The 16,392-nt window shown below is 48.9% G+C and overlaps 1 protein-coding gene across 3 annotated transcripts in view; it reads left to right on the forward strand.

Moving 5' to 3' along the window:
• AGPAT4 (1-acylglycerol-3-phosphate O-acyltransferase 4) overlaps positions 1 to 16,171 on the forward strand; it is a 34,765-nt gene extending 18,594 nt beyond the window's left edge. For all 3 annotated transcript variants that reach the window (XM_032973372.2, XM_032973375.2, XM_032973374.2), the window contains 6 exons: positions 2,399 to 2,560; positions 3,174 to 3,327; positions 5,005 to 5,107; positions 5,527 to 5,602; positions 10,393 to 10,591; positions 12,238 to 16,171. In XM_032973372.2, coding sequence (XP_032829263.2) covers positions 2,399 to 2,560; positions 3,174 to 3,327; positions 5,005 to 5,107; positions 5,527 to 5,602; positions 10,393 to 10,591; positions 12,238 to 12,326 — 783 coding nt within the window. In that variant the 3' untranslated portion in view covers positions 12,327 to 16,171. The remainder of the gene's footprint in view (positions 1 to 2,398; positions 2,561 to 3,173; positions 3,328 to 5,004; positions 5,108 to 5,526; positions 5,603 to 10,392; positions 10,592 to 12,237) is intronic.
• The last annotated feature ends 221 nt before the right edge of the window (positions 16,172 to 16,392 follow it).

Genomic DNA, 16,392 nt, shown 5'->3' on the forward strand with positions numbered 1-16,392 from the left:
AGTTTATTCATAATAAAGGTTTTTGGGTTAGATCGCGTTTATTTATAAATGTGTCGTAACCCTCCACCACCCGACACGGCCAATCAGCAAAAAAAGTGTCACGTTGACAAAAAGACAAAATAGTTCACTACTTTAGCCCACCGGTGTGTTGAAGAGTGAATCCACATTTACAGTTTGAGTACGACGTTTCGCTGGTAAATACATCCAGCATCATCGGGCAATTCGCCAGAATGGTAAAGCCCTCGCTTGCTCCCGGTTTTATAAAGAGCAGCAGGGTGACATCATCACTTAACTCATAATCGGGAGCAAGCGAGGGCTTTACCATTCTGGCGAATTGCCCGATGATTCTGGATGTATTTACCAGCGAAACGTCGTACTCAAACTGTAAATGTGGATTCACTCTTCAACACACCGGTGGGCTAAAGTAGTGAACTATTTTGTCTTTTTGTCAACGTGACACTTTTTTTTTGCTGATTGGCCATGTCAGGTGGTGGGAGGTTTACGACACATTTATAAATAAACGCGATCTAACCCAAAAACCTTTATTATGAATAATATTGATCGCGAAAGCCTACATGTTAAACAGTCTATAGTTTAGTTATTATCAACTATCGATTCATACGCTATATGATTTTGATGCATGTATCACGAGCATATGAATCGCTATGAAACCGCGGATTGTCGTCGCATGCCTACCGGCGCCGGTGTACGCTCGTGACCATGCCGTGTTGAAAGAGTGCGGGTCGGCTAGAAGTGCAATGTGCGGTGCGTTCCCGCTGCGGTCCACAATCCTGCGGCTGCAAATGTTTAAGGCGAAGTGATCTGCCCCCCCGTCCGCGCCCTTGAAACCTGCCTTTCAAAAACAGAGGGCACGAAAATGATAAAAACCGGGACTAAATGACCACCGGGGAATATCCACGCGCGATTCTCACCGAGCGTGCGAGTCATCGGGACGTATAAACCAGTGAGGTGTATCTGATCGCAAGCCGCAATACAATTTTACAGCATTCGCAAAAGATCATCATCATCATTCGTGGGGGGATCTATGGGGCTAATGTTATTTGATTTTTCTGTGATGAAACAGATCTTGTCTTTTTCTGTTATTGTACGTGCACTAGTACATATTGCTTTTTGCCAAAAGGATTCGAAAATAAGTACAAAAAATGAATGCAATTCGAGACAAAATAAATGGTGTTGGTGGTGTTGCTGCTGGTGGTGATGATAATGATAGTGGTAGTGGTGATTTTATCTGTATCCATCGTGTTCGTTGTCGTGGCGATAGCCGTGGTAATGATGGTCGTTGTTATGATGGTGGTGACGACGGTGGTTGCGGGAATGATGATAGTGGTGTTGGAAGTGATGATAGTGGTGTTGGAAGTGATGATAGTGGTGTTGGAAGTGATGATAGTGGTGTTGGAAGTGATGATAGTGGTGTTGGAAGTGATGATAGTGGTGTTGGAAGTGATGATAAGAGCTGTATGTATATATGTAGAACTTCTTTCGCACTGTACGTAGCCAACCGTGATAATAGAGGTACGGGCAAATGACAACAAACTAAATTTAGAAGTTGGTTGTCAAAGTGGTGATATATCGGTGGTGTCAATAATAGTGGTGGTCATGTATGTGATGGTAGTGATTGTAGTGATGGTATTGAGAGTATTTGTTGTGTTGGTGGTGATAGCGTTGGTGGTGGTTGTGGTATTTGTGGAGCGGTAGTGCAGCGGGTAGTGCTACGAACCCGGTGACCTGTGTTCGGTTCCCTCCCACGGCCAACACCAGTAACGATTATCTGAACCGGTCCTGGGCTTCCTTTAGGTCAACTCAGCCTCAAATGAGTACCTGGTGCCGTGTGTGAACATCGCCACTGAGGAGACAAAGGCGGCCGCCGGTCGTGGTACTGGCCACCCACCCTCTTGTGTACCGCGCAGTGCCGGATTATCGTAGTAGCAAAAGTATCATATGCTACGGGCCCCGCACTTTCAAGGGCCCCGCGCTAAATGCTTTCAAGCTATCAATTCCGGTTCAGTGATTCTACACTTGCTCTATTACTATAGTACTATACTGCCTTTAACTTTTACGAACGACTGGGTGTTTAAGGTTAGCGATTTGTCGTATTATCTGACTGTTTCGCAAATGAAAAAATACAATTACTTTACTGTGCAAGTAAAAAATGTGTGTTTTAATATTTGTGTTTTAAGTTAGGGTCCCTTTATAACATATGCTACAGGCCCCCGCACTAGCTTAATCCGGCACTGGTACCATGCCAGCCTTCATAGGCACTCGCTTAACAGCACTTGCCCCAAAAATGTGTTCAGGTTATACGCGACATCTTTTGCCCTTGGTGGTGGCGATGGCAGTGAGCCCACGTAATGGGCCCTTGCTGTGTCTGCGTCCCCAGAGCTCGAAGGTGCTGGCCAAGAAGCAGCTCTCGTACGTGCCGCTCATCGGCTGGTCCTGGTACTTCCTGGAGATCGTGTTTTGCAAGCGCAGCTGGGCCGAGGACAGTGTGACAGTGGCACGAGATCTGCAGAGGCTGCGTGACTACCCCGAGAACTTCTGGGTACGCGCGCTCACCCGCAAACCTTCTTTTGTTCGTGCGTCTGTCTCTGTGTGCGTGTTTGGTTGGGAGGTGCTCGCTGACAGCACTTGCCCTAAGCTTCCGTTAAGGCTATACGGGGGATCTTTAGTGGTGGGGGAGTGCTGGTGCCGTGGTCATCGCACTGTGCTATGAGCTTGGCGACCCGAATTCAATTCCTGCTCACAGCCAACGTCGATGACGAATATCTGAACAGCTCCTGGGTCTCCCTGCGGCAAACTTGGCCTCGAATGAGAGGCCCGGTACGGTGTTTAAACCTCAGCATTGGGGAGACAAAGGCGACTGGGCGTGGTGCTGGCCACCCATCCCCTCCCGTGCCGTTCCCGCCTTCGTAAGAAGGAAGAGCGTTCCAGATGGCCGCAGAAGCGCATCTGAAAGTCTGTTGAGGCGACACGGGGGATCTTTGTCCTGTCTTTGTCGCGCTCCAGATGACCTCAGAAGTTTATCTTATCGTCTGTAAAGGCTCTACCAGGGGATCTTTCTCTTGTTCTTTGTCGTGTTCCAGACGGCCGCAGAAGTGCATCATCGGAAAGTCTGTTAAGGCGACACGGTAGATGTTTATATCCTGTCCTTGCAGCTCCTCCTGCACTGCGAGGGCACGCGCTTCACACCGGAGAAGCACGCCATCAGCATGGAGGTGGCGGAGAGGAAGGGGCTGCCCAAACTCAAGCACCACCTGCTCCCCCGCACGCGGGGCTTCGCGCTCTGCGTGCAGAACCTGCGCGGGACGGGTGAGCGGCTGCGTTCGCGGGCTTCCTTTTTCCGTGCGCCGCGTGCGCTTTTGGCGGCCGTGGTGCTCGCGAGCTGGTCTGATGCCGTTGTCAAGGGGGGTTGGTACCCGCCGCGTTGTTGTTGTTGTTGTTGTTGTTGTCCGGCGTTGATGTCCGACGGGTTCGTCGCACGCGCCCCAGAGCTTTCGGTGCACAAAAGAAGTTCCGTGCGCGTGGAGCGAAACGTCGGATATCTTTGCTGAACAACGCGCGGTGCAACCCGAACGCGCATCGGAGAGCTTAACCCCTTTCCCGTTCCGATGATGTACTCGTACGTCATCACTTTTTCTTCCGATTCCGTTCCGACGGTGCACGTGTACATCATCGAAACTATACGGGAAGAAAAAATGTCGTGACTTTATCGGTACCGAGGCTCCCATGAGGCCATGCTGGAGGGCGTGTGGCACTATTTGGTGCCAGCTATCATAGAGTGCGGTCGTGTCGCTACGGTTCTCTATGGTGAGTAAAACTTTTTTCAAAACAATGGCGCTATGCCTCTCTAAATAAAATGAACGCTCAACCGCTTGCACGTTCTGAGATTGAGCGATGAACGGGACACCCACCAAACTTGATTCGGCGCTTTCGTGACTGCAGGAATTACTCTTTGTTTTTTTCGGTAAAGTCACGTAGAAATAAGAAATAATAATAAAATTACATGATAGCATACGACGTTTCGATCACAACGCATGATGATGATGATGATTGCTTGCGTTGCAATCGAAACGTCGTATGCTATTATGTAGTTTTATTATTATTTCTTATTTCTACGTGACTTTACCGAAAAAACCAAAGAGGGACACCCACCACCCTGCAACTTTGAGACATCTCAGAACGGGAAAGGGCTTAATTGACCTAATGTGCATTTAAGGCTCTTTTGTCGATCAGCTGTTGGATAAGGGCCTCCCTCGTGCCGTGCGGGTCATGGGGAGTTTATTTCTCCATGCTTCCTCGCCCACGTGCTGAGCGTTGCTCTCCTCAAGCTTTCCCCACGCCCCCCTGTGGGGCATCTTCAGTCGTTGGCCAGTGCAGGTTGGGGCGATTCGAGTGGCCGTAGACGTGAAAGCACAGTGCGAGTACAGCGTTTGGATTTGTTTGCGTCGCTGCTCTCCGCTGACAGTGTAGGCCCGCAAGCAGCCTTCCGCACCTGTTTTGTCATGCTTTGGCAATCGCGCGTGCAAAGGGCTGTCCAGGCACGATCCTGTTGAGCTTGCAAGGGTGCATTCTGAGTGTGTGATTTGATCGTAGACACATACAGGTACACTGTACATTACGGACATTCGACTTACGAACTATCAGAGTACAAACAAACCTGCCCATATGTCCAGTTGCCTGTTCGGACCGAGAGTCGTGAGGTCAACCGCCGCGCGATAGATGGCGGTGGTGGCATCTACATCTGCAGAACTTGAAGACACCCGTGGCATCTACATCTACAGGAGATTATACAACGTTTAAAGCCATTCCCTGTGTTTAGTGTACATGCCGTACAACATGTTTGGAATTGACAGGAGTAAAGTTGGACTGAAGAACAAAAATCGGCTTACGAACAGGCCTCTGGAATCTAACTCGTTCGTAAGTAGTGGAGTCCCTGTATTATCATCATCATCATCACCATTTCCGTGGTGTGCATGCGGAGTGCAGTGCCGGCGATCTACGACTGCACCCTCAACTTCCGCGGCCACACGAAGCCCTCCCTGCTGGGCGTGGTGTACGGGCGCACGTACAAGGCGGACATGTGTGTCAGGTGTGGAGCTGTCTCACCACGCACAGCGCTGCTACCACCACCACTACCGACACTGCCAATACCACCACCACTACTGACACTGCCAATACCACCACCACCACTATAGAACACTGCCAATACCACCACCACTACTGACACTGCCAATACCACCACCACTACTGACACTGCCAATACCACCACCACTACTGACACTGCCAATACCACCACCACTACTGACACTGCCAATACCACCACCACTACTGACACTGCCAATACCACCACCACTACTGACACTGCCAATACCACCACCACTACTGACACTGCCAATACCACCACCACTACTGACACTGCCAACACCGCCACCACCGGCGTCATTGTTGCCACTGCTACCGCTCGAGGCTGCCAGGGGTTCACCAATATTATTTTACTTTTTTTTCCAGGAGAATCCCGATGGAAGACATCCCCGAGGATGAAAAGGAGTGTGGAGACTGGCTCAACAAGCTTTACAAAGAGAAGGTAATAAGAATGATGATGATCCTCTTTCTTCTTTGCCTATGACCACATTGCCTGGAATGTGCCGATCGCATCAGATCTTAGAAGCTCAGCTAGGGGGCGAGGCCTGGCTGGCGCTGAGACGGGCGAGTTGCGCACGCCAGGTCATCACGCACACCTGCGGCGCTGCGATGCGTTGTGGGCAGGCACGTGGCAGTGATTGGCTTGGAGCGGACAAATCCCCAGGTCGGTGGAATGGTAACCAACGCTGGTGCCTCACGGGAAGTAGGGCCAGGGTTCGATTTCCGACCCGGGCGACTTTCCGCGTGGAGTTGCGTGTCAACATAAGCAAAGCGAGAGGCAAGCTGATGAGTATAGGCAAAAACAACATAGGTGGCGACATCATTAATGTTGGTCAGGAGGCATCCGATGTGAGACTTAATTATTTGCGGCAGTTTCAAATGGATGTTACCGGTCTACACAGTGCGATGAACTAGCACGAGAGAATGGACGTTCCATTTGAAGTTGGGTAAATAGCAAACTGAGAACAAAGTGTCTGATACCTCAAAAGACGTGAGAATAGGTTTTCCCTTTTACCTGGCAACAAAACAGCTGTGTTAAGATGTTTAAACACCAAACTGAAACCTTTTACAAGGAATCATGTCTGCATTAACCACAATACTTGTGGTCAGAATGCAAACAAAAAACATACTCTGATAATATACAGTGAGGGAAAAAAGTATTTGATCCCCTGCTGATTTGTATGTTTGCCCACTGACAAAGAAATTATCAGTCTATAATTCTAATGCTAGGTTTATTTGAACAGTGAGAGACAGAATAACAACAACAAAATCCAGAAAAACGCATGTCAAAAATGTTATAAATTGATTTGCATTTTAATGAGGGAAATAAGTATTTGACCCCCTCTCAATCAGAAAGATTTCTGGCTCCCAGGTGTCTTTTATACAGCTGAGATTAGGAGCACACTCTTAAAGGGAGTGCTCCTAATCTCAGCTTGTTACCTGTATAAAAGACACCTGTCCACAGAAGCAATCAATCAATCAGATTCCAAACTCTCCACCATGGCCAAGACCAAAGAGCTCTCCAAGGATGTCAGGGACAAGATTGTAGACCTACACAAGGCTGGAATGGGCTACAAGACCATTGCCAAGCAGCTTGGTGAGAAGGTGACAACAGTTGGTGCGATTATTCGCAAATGGAAGAAACACAAAAGAACTGTCAATCTCCCTCGGCCTGGGGCTCCATGCAAGATCTCACCTCGTGGAGTTGCAATGATCATGAGAACGGTGAGGAATCAGCCCAGAACTACACGGGAGGATCTTGTCAATGATCTCAAGGCAGCTGGGACCATAGTCACCAAGAAAACAATAGGTAACACACTACCCCGTGAAGGACTGAAATCCTGCAGCGCCCGCAAGGTCCCCCTGCTCAAGAAAGCACATTTACATGCCCGTCTGAAGTTTGCCAATGAACATCTGAATGATTCAGAGGACAACTGGGTGAAAGTGTTGTGGTCAGATGAGACCAAAATGGAGCTCTTTGGCATCAACTCTTCTCGCCGTGTTTGGAGGAGGAATGCTGCCTATGACCCCAAGAACACCATCCCCACCGTCAAACATGGAGGTGGAAACATTATGCTTTGGGGGTGTTTTTCTGCTAAGGGGACAGGACAACTTCACCACATCAAAGGGACGATGGACGGGGCCATGTACCGTCAAATCTTGGGTGAGAACCTCCTTCCCTCAGCCAGGGCATTGAAAATGGGTCGTGGATGGGAATTCCAGCATGACAATGACCCAAGACACACGGCCAAGGCAACAAAGCAGTGGCTCAAAAAGAAGCACATTAAGGTCCTGGAGTGGCCTAGCCAGTCTCCAGACCTTAATCCCATAGAAAATCTGTGGAGGGAGCTGAAGGTTCGAGTTGCCAAACATCAGCCTCGAAACCTTAATGACTTGGAGAAGATCTGCAAAGAGGGGTGGGACAAAATCCCTCCTGAGATGTGTGCAAACCTGGTGGCCAACTACAAGAAACGTCTGACCTCTGTGATTGTCAACAAGGGTTTTGCCACCAAGTACTAAGTCATGTTTTGCAGAGGGGTCAAATACTTATTTCTCTCATTAAAATGCAAATCAATTCATAACATTTTTGACATGCGTTTTTCTGGATTTTGTTGTTGTTATTCTGTCTCTCATTGTTCAAATAAACCTACCATTAAAATTATAGACTGATCATTTATTTGTCAGTGGGCAAACGTACAAAATCAGCAGGGGATCAAATACTTTTTTCCCTCACTGTATGCATTGTCTTTGAAACTGATTGGTCCACACCAGAGACGGCTTTCTTTAGAGCCTAGTCTCAAAACGGTGTTAGACCACATCGCTCAAGAAGTGCTCACTAGTAATGCCGCACACATTACCCCCCTATTTAAGGAACGAAACAGGAATTCTCCACAAATCTGGCTGTCGCCCGATGAAGATAATTGTAATTACTGACGAAACGTCGTACTCGGATGGTAAACGTTGTGGCTTTTCTCTCCAACACACAACCGGTGTGCTGTACTAGTGACGAAATTGGCCACGTTCTGTTTACGTGACGACCCTTACTAGTTGGCTGTGTCGGGTGGTGGCGGGTTTTACCGACACATTTGTATATTTATACAATCTAACCCCAACAAACCTTTGTTATGGATGATATTGGTCGCGCAAGCCTACGTGTTAAACTGCACGGCATTCTGTAAAACGATGAGGAAAATAATTGGAAAAAGAAATTTGAGAACACAAAACAAACATGACCGAAGATGTCATAGCAAGAAATGGGAGCATGAGAGCATCAAGTTTCAAGTTGATTTAGTTTAACCAGGTGAGTATTCAAGAGACGAGGCATTAATGTGGCAGTAGGACATGATGATTGCTGCTGTGTATAATAATCCCAATTGTGTAACTTGTGGTACATTTTTTTTATTTGACTGGCACATGAATGGTGGAATGACGGCAGGGGATCGGTAACAACGTCCTCTGTGAAGCAGACAACGCCATAGTGTTACTACGGTTACTACACACCAGAGTATTAACCAGGGCGGCCGCTGCTGGATTCGAACCGTGAACCTCTGCAACAAGCGGCAAAAAAGGAGGTTTGTGATTGGCAGTTCAGAATCAGAATCTTTAGTTATGCTGGAGGAATCCGATGAGCTATAAAGCTCTTTTTTTTACAGATGTCCAGTTCACAAATGGTTACCCTTAGGGAGAGAGATGTAATGTTAACATTCTTGGAGAAATAAAATGTAGATCACTATTGCAACAAAAGTAATCAAATCCAAGCAATCGACCTTTTTTTTACATATATGAACAGGAGGAAGTTACATATGTCACACTTGAAAAAGCAAAACGCTGCCCTCTTCAGTATTAACACAGGGAAAGCCGTGACCTGTTCTAGGGCACAAACTTAGCAGACCAATTTTAAGACCGCCCTTGTTTATCGTTTTGACTGCCATGCCGGGAGATCGAATCAAACTGGCGACCCCTCGATCGCAAGTCCAACGCGCGAACCGTTTGTGCCACTGTCGTGGCATCGACGACGAATCTACGCGTCGTTAAAATACCCAGCGCTTATGCCGGGCCGAGCCAGTGGAGTTAAGCGTTCCGGTCACAGTCCTGCGGTTCTCTAGCCCTAGGCGAATAAAAAAAAAACCTTTTGCTTCCACTTAACCGGCAAGGGCTTTCAATTATGAATGAGCCTCGTGTAAAATTAACTTGCACGCGGTATGCTCGAGGCGGCTGCGTGCACACGTTACCGGCTGTTGCATTACGCCCCATCGTTGTCCCCCATTCACGGCGTCCGGGACAATTATTTCCGTGGCCGCGAAGTGCGGCGGACGCGTTGCGCTCACGCTGTGCTGCGTGGGGCCGGCCCCAACCAAGTCAGGCGCCTGTGAAGGACAGCTTTGCACCTCATCGGATTTCCTCCAGTGTAAATAACAAAAAAATTCCGATTGTGAAAACGCTCGCCTTTGAGCGCCAGCCTCACAATTGCAAGTCCACGAGTTCAAACCCTGGTCAGGAGTCGACCACATCGTCATCAACACCACCACCAGCAGCAGCATCCCCCGGGGGTTGATATCACAGTTTGTCGTTTACCCATTATCGTCATTTTGTTTCTGTCTCTCGGTGTAATCCCAAGTGTGCATTTCCATGCTGTGCACGCACTTTTCAGTGTTTCTTCCATTTATGGACGTGTTTCTGAGCCGTATGTCATGCTTGGGTAGTTACGCACTTTTTGAAAGCTTTCTTCTGTAGGCCCCATCGCGATGTAACTTTTTGCCTGTGACGTCAGCTTTCCAACAGCACTCGAAGCTCCTCTCATCCACCTCTGCATCATGATGTTACGTTTCTACCGTTAATCGTTGCTCTCGGGACACAAATTGCTCTGCTGATACTTCTTACAGGCGTTCCTCTGACCAATATGTGCAATTATTTAGCAATCTGACCCCTGGGACTTTAATTAAAATGATAAAATATGCAGCCAAAACTAAATAAACTGTGAGCAGCACAATCAAAAGTGTGACTGATGAAGGCAATCGTTGGTACCTTATATTACTTTAGAGCCATACGTATGTGTTTTAATCACGGTACATTTCAAGACTTGCATATTACGTGTTTAATTTTTTTGTGGCTATCATCTGAAAAAGAGCTATATAACTCGGTGGGCCTTACCTGGTAAAATATAATTAGTAGTATTTAAAAAAATAAATATTTGTTTTAGTACGTGTAAAATAAAACAAAATATTTTCTAAGGATGATCTTCAGGAGGAGTACGAGCAGTCGGGCAAATTCCCGGGACAGATGTTCCAGCCACCCAGACGCCCGTGGGTGCCGCTGAACTGGGCCTTCTGGGCCTCGCTCCTGCTGTCGCCGCTCTTCCACTTTGCCGCCGGCGTTGCCACGAGCGGCTCGGCCCTAGCCATCGCCGGGCTCATCGCCGTCGTCATCGCCGGTGAGCGGCTGCCTCCTCAGCCTGCCAGCAGCCGCCACTGCTGCCTTGCCTGCCCTGCCTGCCGCCTCCGTGTCTCTTCCTGTCACCACTGAGTGTCTCTTCCTGTGGGGAGCGGTAGTGCGGCGGTTAGCGCGCAGCGCTACGAACCTGGCGACCCAAGTTCGATTCCCGCTGACGGCCAACACCAGTGACGAATATCTGAACCGGTCCTGGACCTCCCTTAGGTCGACTTAGTCTCAAATGAATACCTGGTGTGGTGCGTAAACATCGCGACTAGGGAGACAAAGGCGGCCGGGCGTGGTGCTGGCCACCCACCCCCTCGTGTGCTTTTCCAGCCTTAATAGGTGCTCGCTAACAGCACTTGCCCTAACAATCTGTGAACGTTATATGGGGGATCTTTGTCCCTGTTATAGATAGGAAGTGCCTTAGCCACTGCACTACGAACCCAGTGACCCAAGTTTGATTCCCGCTCGGGGTTCAATAACAGTGGCAAATATATGAACCTTAAATGAGTACCTAGGGGAGACAAAGACAGATTGGCGTTTGCTTGGGCAGCCTCCCCACCCCTCTGTGTGCCGTGCCGGCCTTCATAGGTGGTCGCGGTGGCGAGATATTAAATTCCTTGCCTGGTATGCAGGAGGTTGTGGGTTCAATCCCAACCCTGACGCCTGTATATTTGGAGTTTGTGCGTCTCTCCCCGTGGTCATCTGGAGTTTTGTCCAGGTTCTCCGGTTTTTCCCCTCCTCATTTATAAACGCGCGTTTAGAGTATTTGGCTGCTACAAATTTCCACGTGATGATCTATCGTTTGTGGCCAGGTTGCTTCTGAAAAAGAGCTGTATAGCTCAGTGAGCCTTACCTGGTAAAATAAGTATAGTTACAGTTAATAGTTAACAGCACTTGGCCCAGCAATCTATGTAGGCTAAACGTGGAGCAGGGGATCTTTGTCTTTGTTATAGCGTGTTAAGTGTGGTGGTGGTGGCTTGTGAGCACTCCCAGAGCGTTTGGGAGACCCTGCAAATATTAAATCTCCGATCAGGACGGTTGCGAAATAATTTCCACGTACAGTACATAACGTACGTACGTGACCACTGCACCGCCCTGCCAAATTTGCGCTTGCACAGGCATAAGTAGGCCAAGTCCGGAATTAACACCGTATGCTTTATGTATTTATTCAGTGGGAAATTAAGCCCCCCGCATTACACACACACAAACAAAGTGCTTGCCACAAATGAACCGCGATACCTCACTGATCTCGTCAGCGAACTCCGGTCATCCTCGCAGCAGCAGCGGCGGCTTCTGGTTGGCCATCGAACAAAGACGGTCACCGCATCGCGCACTTTTCAAATGCGCTTCTGCGGCCGTCTGGAATGCTCTTCCTTCCGATATTAGGAAGCCACTGGAGCTATGCACTTTTCAATCTAGATGATTTAAAACTGGTTTCTTTCGAACTGCTTTTTGCGTTGAGTTTGTTGCCCTTCCACCCGCACCTCTGATTGGCACAGTTGGCTACGTACGGTGTGAAATAATTTTAACATGCGTACGTACATACATACGCACAAACCCTTAAGTGGGGGGTGGGGCTTTGCTGCATAGCTTAACCTCTTGTCGCTTTCACCATTTGTGCCTCCGTTCTCTGGTGTGCAGCGTCGGTGGGGGTGCGCCAGCTCATCAGCGTCACGGAAATCGACAAAGGCTCCAGCTACGGAATCAACCAATCCAAGAAGGGCAGTTAAGAGAGTACGGAAGCAGCGCAGTGTCCCGTGACCCCCAGTTGCGTGGAGATTTTAATAATAATACTGTTGATAAATGTTATAAGGAATATTAAATAAAAATGAGCAAAAGCTGGAATCCGTAATGCTGCCAAAAATTAATTATCGCAGTTTTTAATTAAATCTGATTGTTCTATTTTATTTTTCTTCATGTACATTTTGCCTTGGCCTTATCAATTGCTTCTGCAGTCGATTTTTTTCGAAAGCTCAGAAATATGTTTCCGCCCAAAATTATTCCCCCCGCATGTGCACACATATCCGTGTTACGATAAACAAAGAACGCATTTCCTGAGGCCGGAGGGCATCGGGTTCCACCTTGATATCCCCTTTTCCAGCTGCGTCAGTGCAGGGCCCTCTGCGGTAACTACGGGTGATCTTCCGCTGGGAATTTGTCATTCTGAGCCAGAACCAAACCGCCGCACGCTGTTCTCGCAAGATGTCTAAATCTGGCCGGTGGCCCAGCAGGGCCAGGGGCGGCGGGGGTCTAATGACGTCACGCAGTACGCATCGCCTGCGTGCGTCTCGACTCGTTCGTTGAGCGTGTGATGTCAACCGCATGCCTTGGCTTCTGCAGTGGGAAAACCGACCCTTGGGGCTCTCCTGATCCGTGTCGGGCTTGGCCCCGGCCTGGCCCCGGCCTGGCCCCGGCCTGGCCCCGGCCTGGCCTCGGCCTGGCCCCGGCCTGGCTTGGTTGTGCAGTGGGGAAAAGAAAACAGGTGTTTGAGAACCTTTAAAAAAATCATGTTGCCTTTGGCCCCACCAGCTGTTGAATCGTGACTAATGCACTGCTTGAAAGGGTTTCCTGAAGATGATTTTTTAGACAATTTGCAAAGAATCGTCGTGTTACTTAAAACAGAAGAAAACATTACTTGGAAAATAGTTGAAGCACACTTTTTTCTTAATTTAAAAAAATATATGTCTCTGGAAACACGCTTTCTCGTGTACGCTGGGCTTAAAGGAAAAACAAGGCACTGAAAGGCACTTAAACCTTTATCATTCTCATATCTGTTGTTTACAAACGACCAATCAAATCCGTACATCTTCGGAAAGCAGTGCGAAGCGCAAATTATTCGCTTGAAATCAAGGAACAATAAAATGATCGAATGACATATTTTATAATCATGGAACTCACAAACATGTGCCTAGTGGCGAGTACACCACTCGTTACGTAAAAAAATGTAATGGCTCGGTAGAGCGAGTGAGTGAGCGCGGCCGCGTCCGCATGGCTTGCCATGCCGCTCGCCGTTGATGTGTGCTCATGCCGTTCGTCACGGAAGAGTTCAATGTTTACGCCTTTGAGTGCAAAGTGTGTGTGTGTCGTACGGGCGCGCGTGACCTTAAGCGCGTGGGTTTCGACGCGACGCGTACGCCTGCATCGCGAGCACGCGCGGCGCAGCGCGTTTATGCAGCCTGTGTGTGTGTGTGCGCGCGTGCGTTGTGCTCGACTTATATACAGATTCCCCCCCCCCACCGCCACCCCCACTGTGTAGCCTTTTCGGGTCGTAGGAGCAAGAGCTGTGTAGCAGCCTATGAAGGCCGGCATGGCGCACAATGGGGTCGCGTGACCAGCAATCATGCCTTTGTCTCACCAGTGCTGGTTTTTAGATACTGCCCCAGGTACTTATTTATGGCTGAGTCGACCTAGGGGGAGGCCCAGGAGCTGTTCAGATGACCACCGCTGATGTAGGCGGAAATTTAACTCGGGTCGCCGTGTTTGTTGTGGCACAGTTGCGCCAAGCACCACACTGTCGCTCTCCACTGCTTGTGTTCATGTGCGCACACATGCAGTTGCTGCCCAGTGCACAGTTACGTACGCGGATACACGCATATACGCACACAGACGTACACGGTAGTGGCAGTCACGATGGCGAGATGTTAACTACTTCGCCTGGTATGCAGGAGGTCGTGGGTTCGATCCCAACCCGGACGCCTGCTGTATATTCGGAGTTTGCACGTTCTCCCCGTGGTCACGTGGATTTTTCTCCGGGTCCTCCGGTTTTTCCCTCCACATTTAGAAACATACGTTTCGAGTATTTGGCTGCTATAATTTTCCACGCGACAAGCCACTAAGTTGAGCTAGCATTTGTGGTCAGGTCACTTCTGAAAAAGAGCTTTGTATAGCTCAGTGGGCCTTCGCTGGTAAAATAAAAAGTTTAGTTAGTTTAGTTTTAGTAAAATATAAAAACGTCGGATTAGCCCAGGCTGCACCAAGCACACGAAGTCGCTCGTCTGTTACCAGCAATTCCATGTTCCTGTGGCAGGGAACAGTTTGTCCATAGGGTGACAACTGTTCGACTTAACTGCATGCAGCGGTGCAGCCTCATCAGATCGTACTGATTGTTTACCAACCCCAAAGTGATGGCGATGATGAGAATTTTACAAACCCCAAATGTACCAATATGAGTTCCCAACTGAGACTGTTAAACCAACAAAATGAAATTCGTCATCGGACATTGCCTCCGTTCACGTGAGTTAAATGTGTGTGCCTTGTGGGGCGGTAAATCGTGCATATTATCCCACCTCTGGGATGCTGTCATGGTGAGCACACTCCACTTGCAATCCAGAGGTCGCCGGTTCGTTCTCCCGGCGCGGAAGTCAAAACAATGGGCAGATTTCTTAAATCCATTCCCCCCGCCATCTTTGCCCACCCAGCGGCATAAATAGTTAACACGGCAGTCGATCAGTAGGGCATGAGTGGTTGGGTAAAGTGCGAGTACTCTCACCAGAATTTCGGGCCAGCATGCTCGAGCAGGCCAAATGCTCTCTCGAGAGAGGATCTCAAGGGCTGCCTCTAGTGGACGCCCTTCTTCCAGCAGTGGCGTGAGCGGGTAATGGCAGAGTGCTGCACCTTTACCCATGCCACCTCTACCAAGGTGTGGGGTGAATTCCCGTTCACGTGGCGAGATTAAATGAGCCCTCTGCTGGAGGACTGACTCTGTCACCCCCCCCTCCCCACGCATACGTATCCACGGACAAGCGGCCAACCTTTATTCGTTTCAACTGCCCCCATTCACAAGCCTCCCCCCCTCCCAGGACACGACTTGAATATCGTGACGCTGCGTTCATGCGACCGTCTTTGCTTTGTAAGAGTTCTGTTTTGGGTGCGCCGTGTGTGTGACCTCTGGGCGCGTGATAAAACGTTACTCGCGCGCGGACGCGTTTGCTGGTGCGCGTTTCAAAAGAGATTGTTCAAGAAGGAGGACTTGAGAGAAATAAAAAAACCGACGGCTACTCTGTGCCGTCTGTTTTGAACGTGTGATGCATCGCTTGCGTGTAATCGTGTTTGAAAGAAGAAGAAAAACGCCCTGTGTGGAGTAAACTATGGTAAATCATGTGTGGAATTCTATAATTTAGCATATTGCACGAATTGTGACTTGTTACACTATCGGTGTCGCGTCGTATATGTTGAACTTCTTTCGAACCGTACGATGCCAACCATGCGAATCGGCGGTGCGGGGGAAGGACAACAAACTAAATCCAAAAAGCAGTTCTAAAATAAATGAGTTTTAAATCTAGATTCGTAAGCGCATAGCTCCAGTAGCTTCCTAGTATCGTCGTTACCACCACCCCCCTGCGAGTCCTACTGTCAGCGGAGGGTCGTGCGTTATGCCATGGGGACAGCAGTGTAAGACACTTCGGCGTCAGATGACATCCCATGATAGTCTGTAAAGAGTGGTTTGCCCAACTGAATCACCACCACTCCCACTAATCATGACGATATGAATCTCACTAATCGTGTCACGTCTGACCCCGTTTTTGCCTGATCACAAATGCTGTGAGGAATTGTAAATAAAGATTTTACTACCCAACTGTGACGTTGTGCATATGTGTGTGCAATGGTTAGAGCGTTGCGCTAAGAACCCGGCGACCCGAATTCGGTTCCCGCTCACGGCCAACACCGGTGACGATTATCTCAATTGGTCCTGAGCCTCGCCTAGGTCGTCTCAGCCTCAAATGAGTACCTGGTGCGGTGTAAAAATATCGCCACTAGCGGCCGGGCGTGGTATTGGCCACCCACCCCCTCGTGTGC

Source organism: Petromyzon marinus, chromosome 51 (assembly GCF_048934315.1).
Source record: "Petromyzon marinus isolate PM22_M1 ecotype Great Lakes invasive population chromosome 51, UKy_Petmar_22M1.pri1.0, whole genome shotgun sequence".
Classification (NCBI taxonomy): Eukaryota; Metazoa; Chordata; class Hyperoartia; order Petromyzontiformes; family Petromyzontidae; genus Petromyzon; species Petromyzon marinus.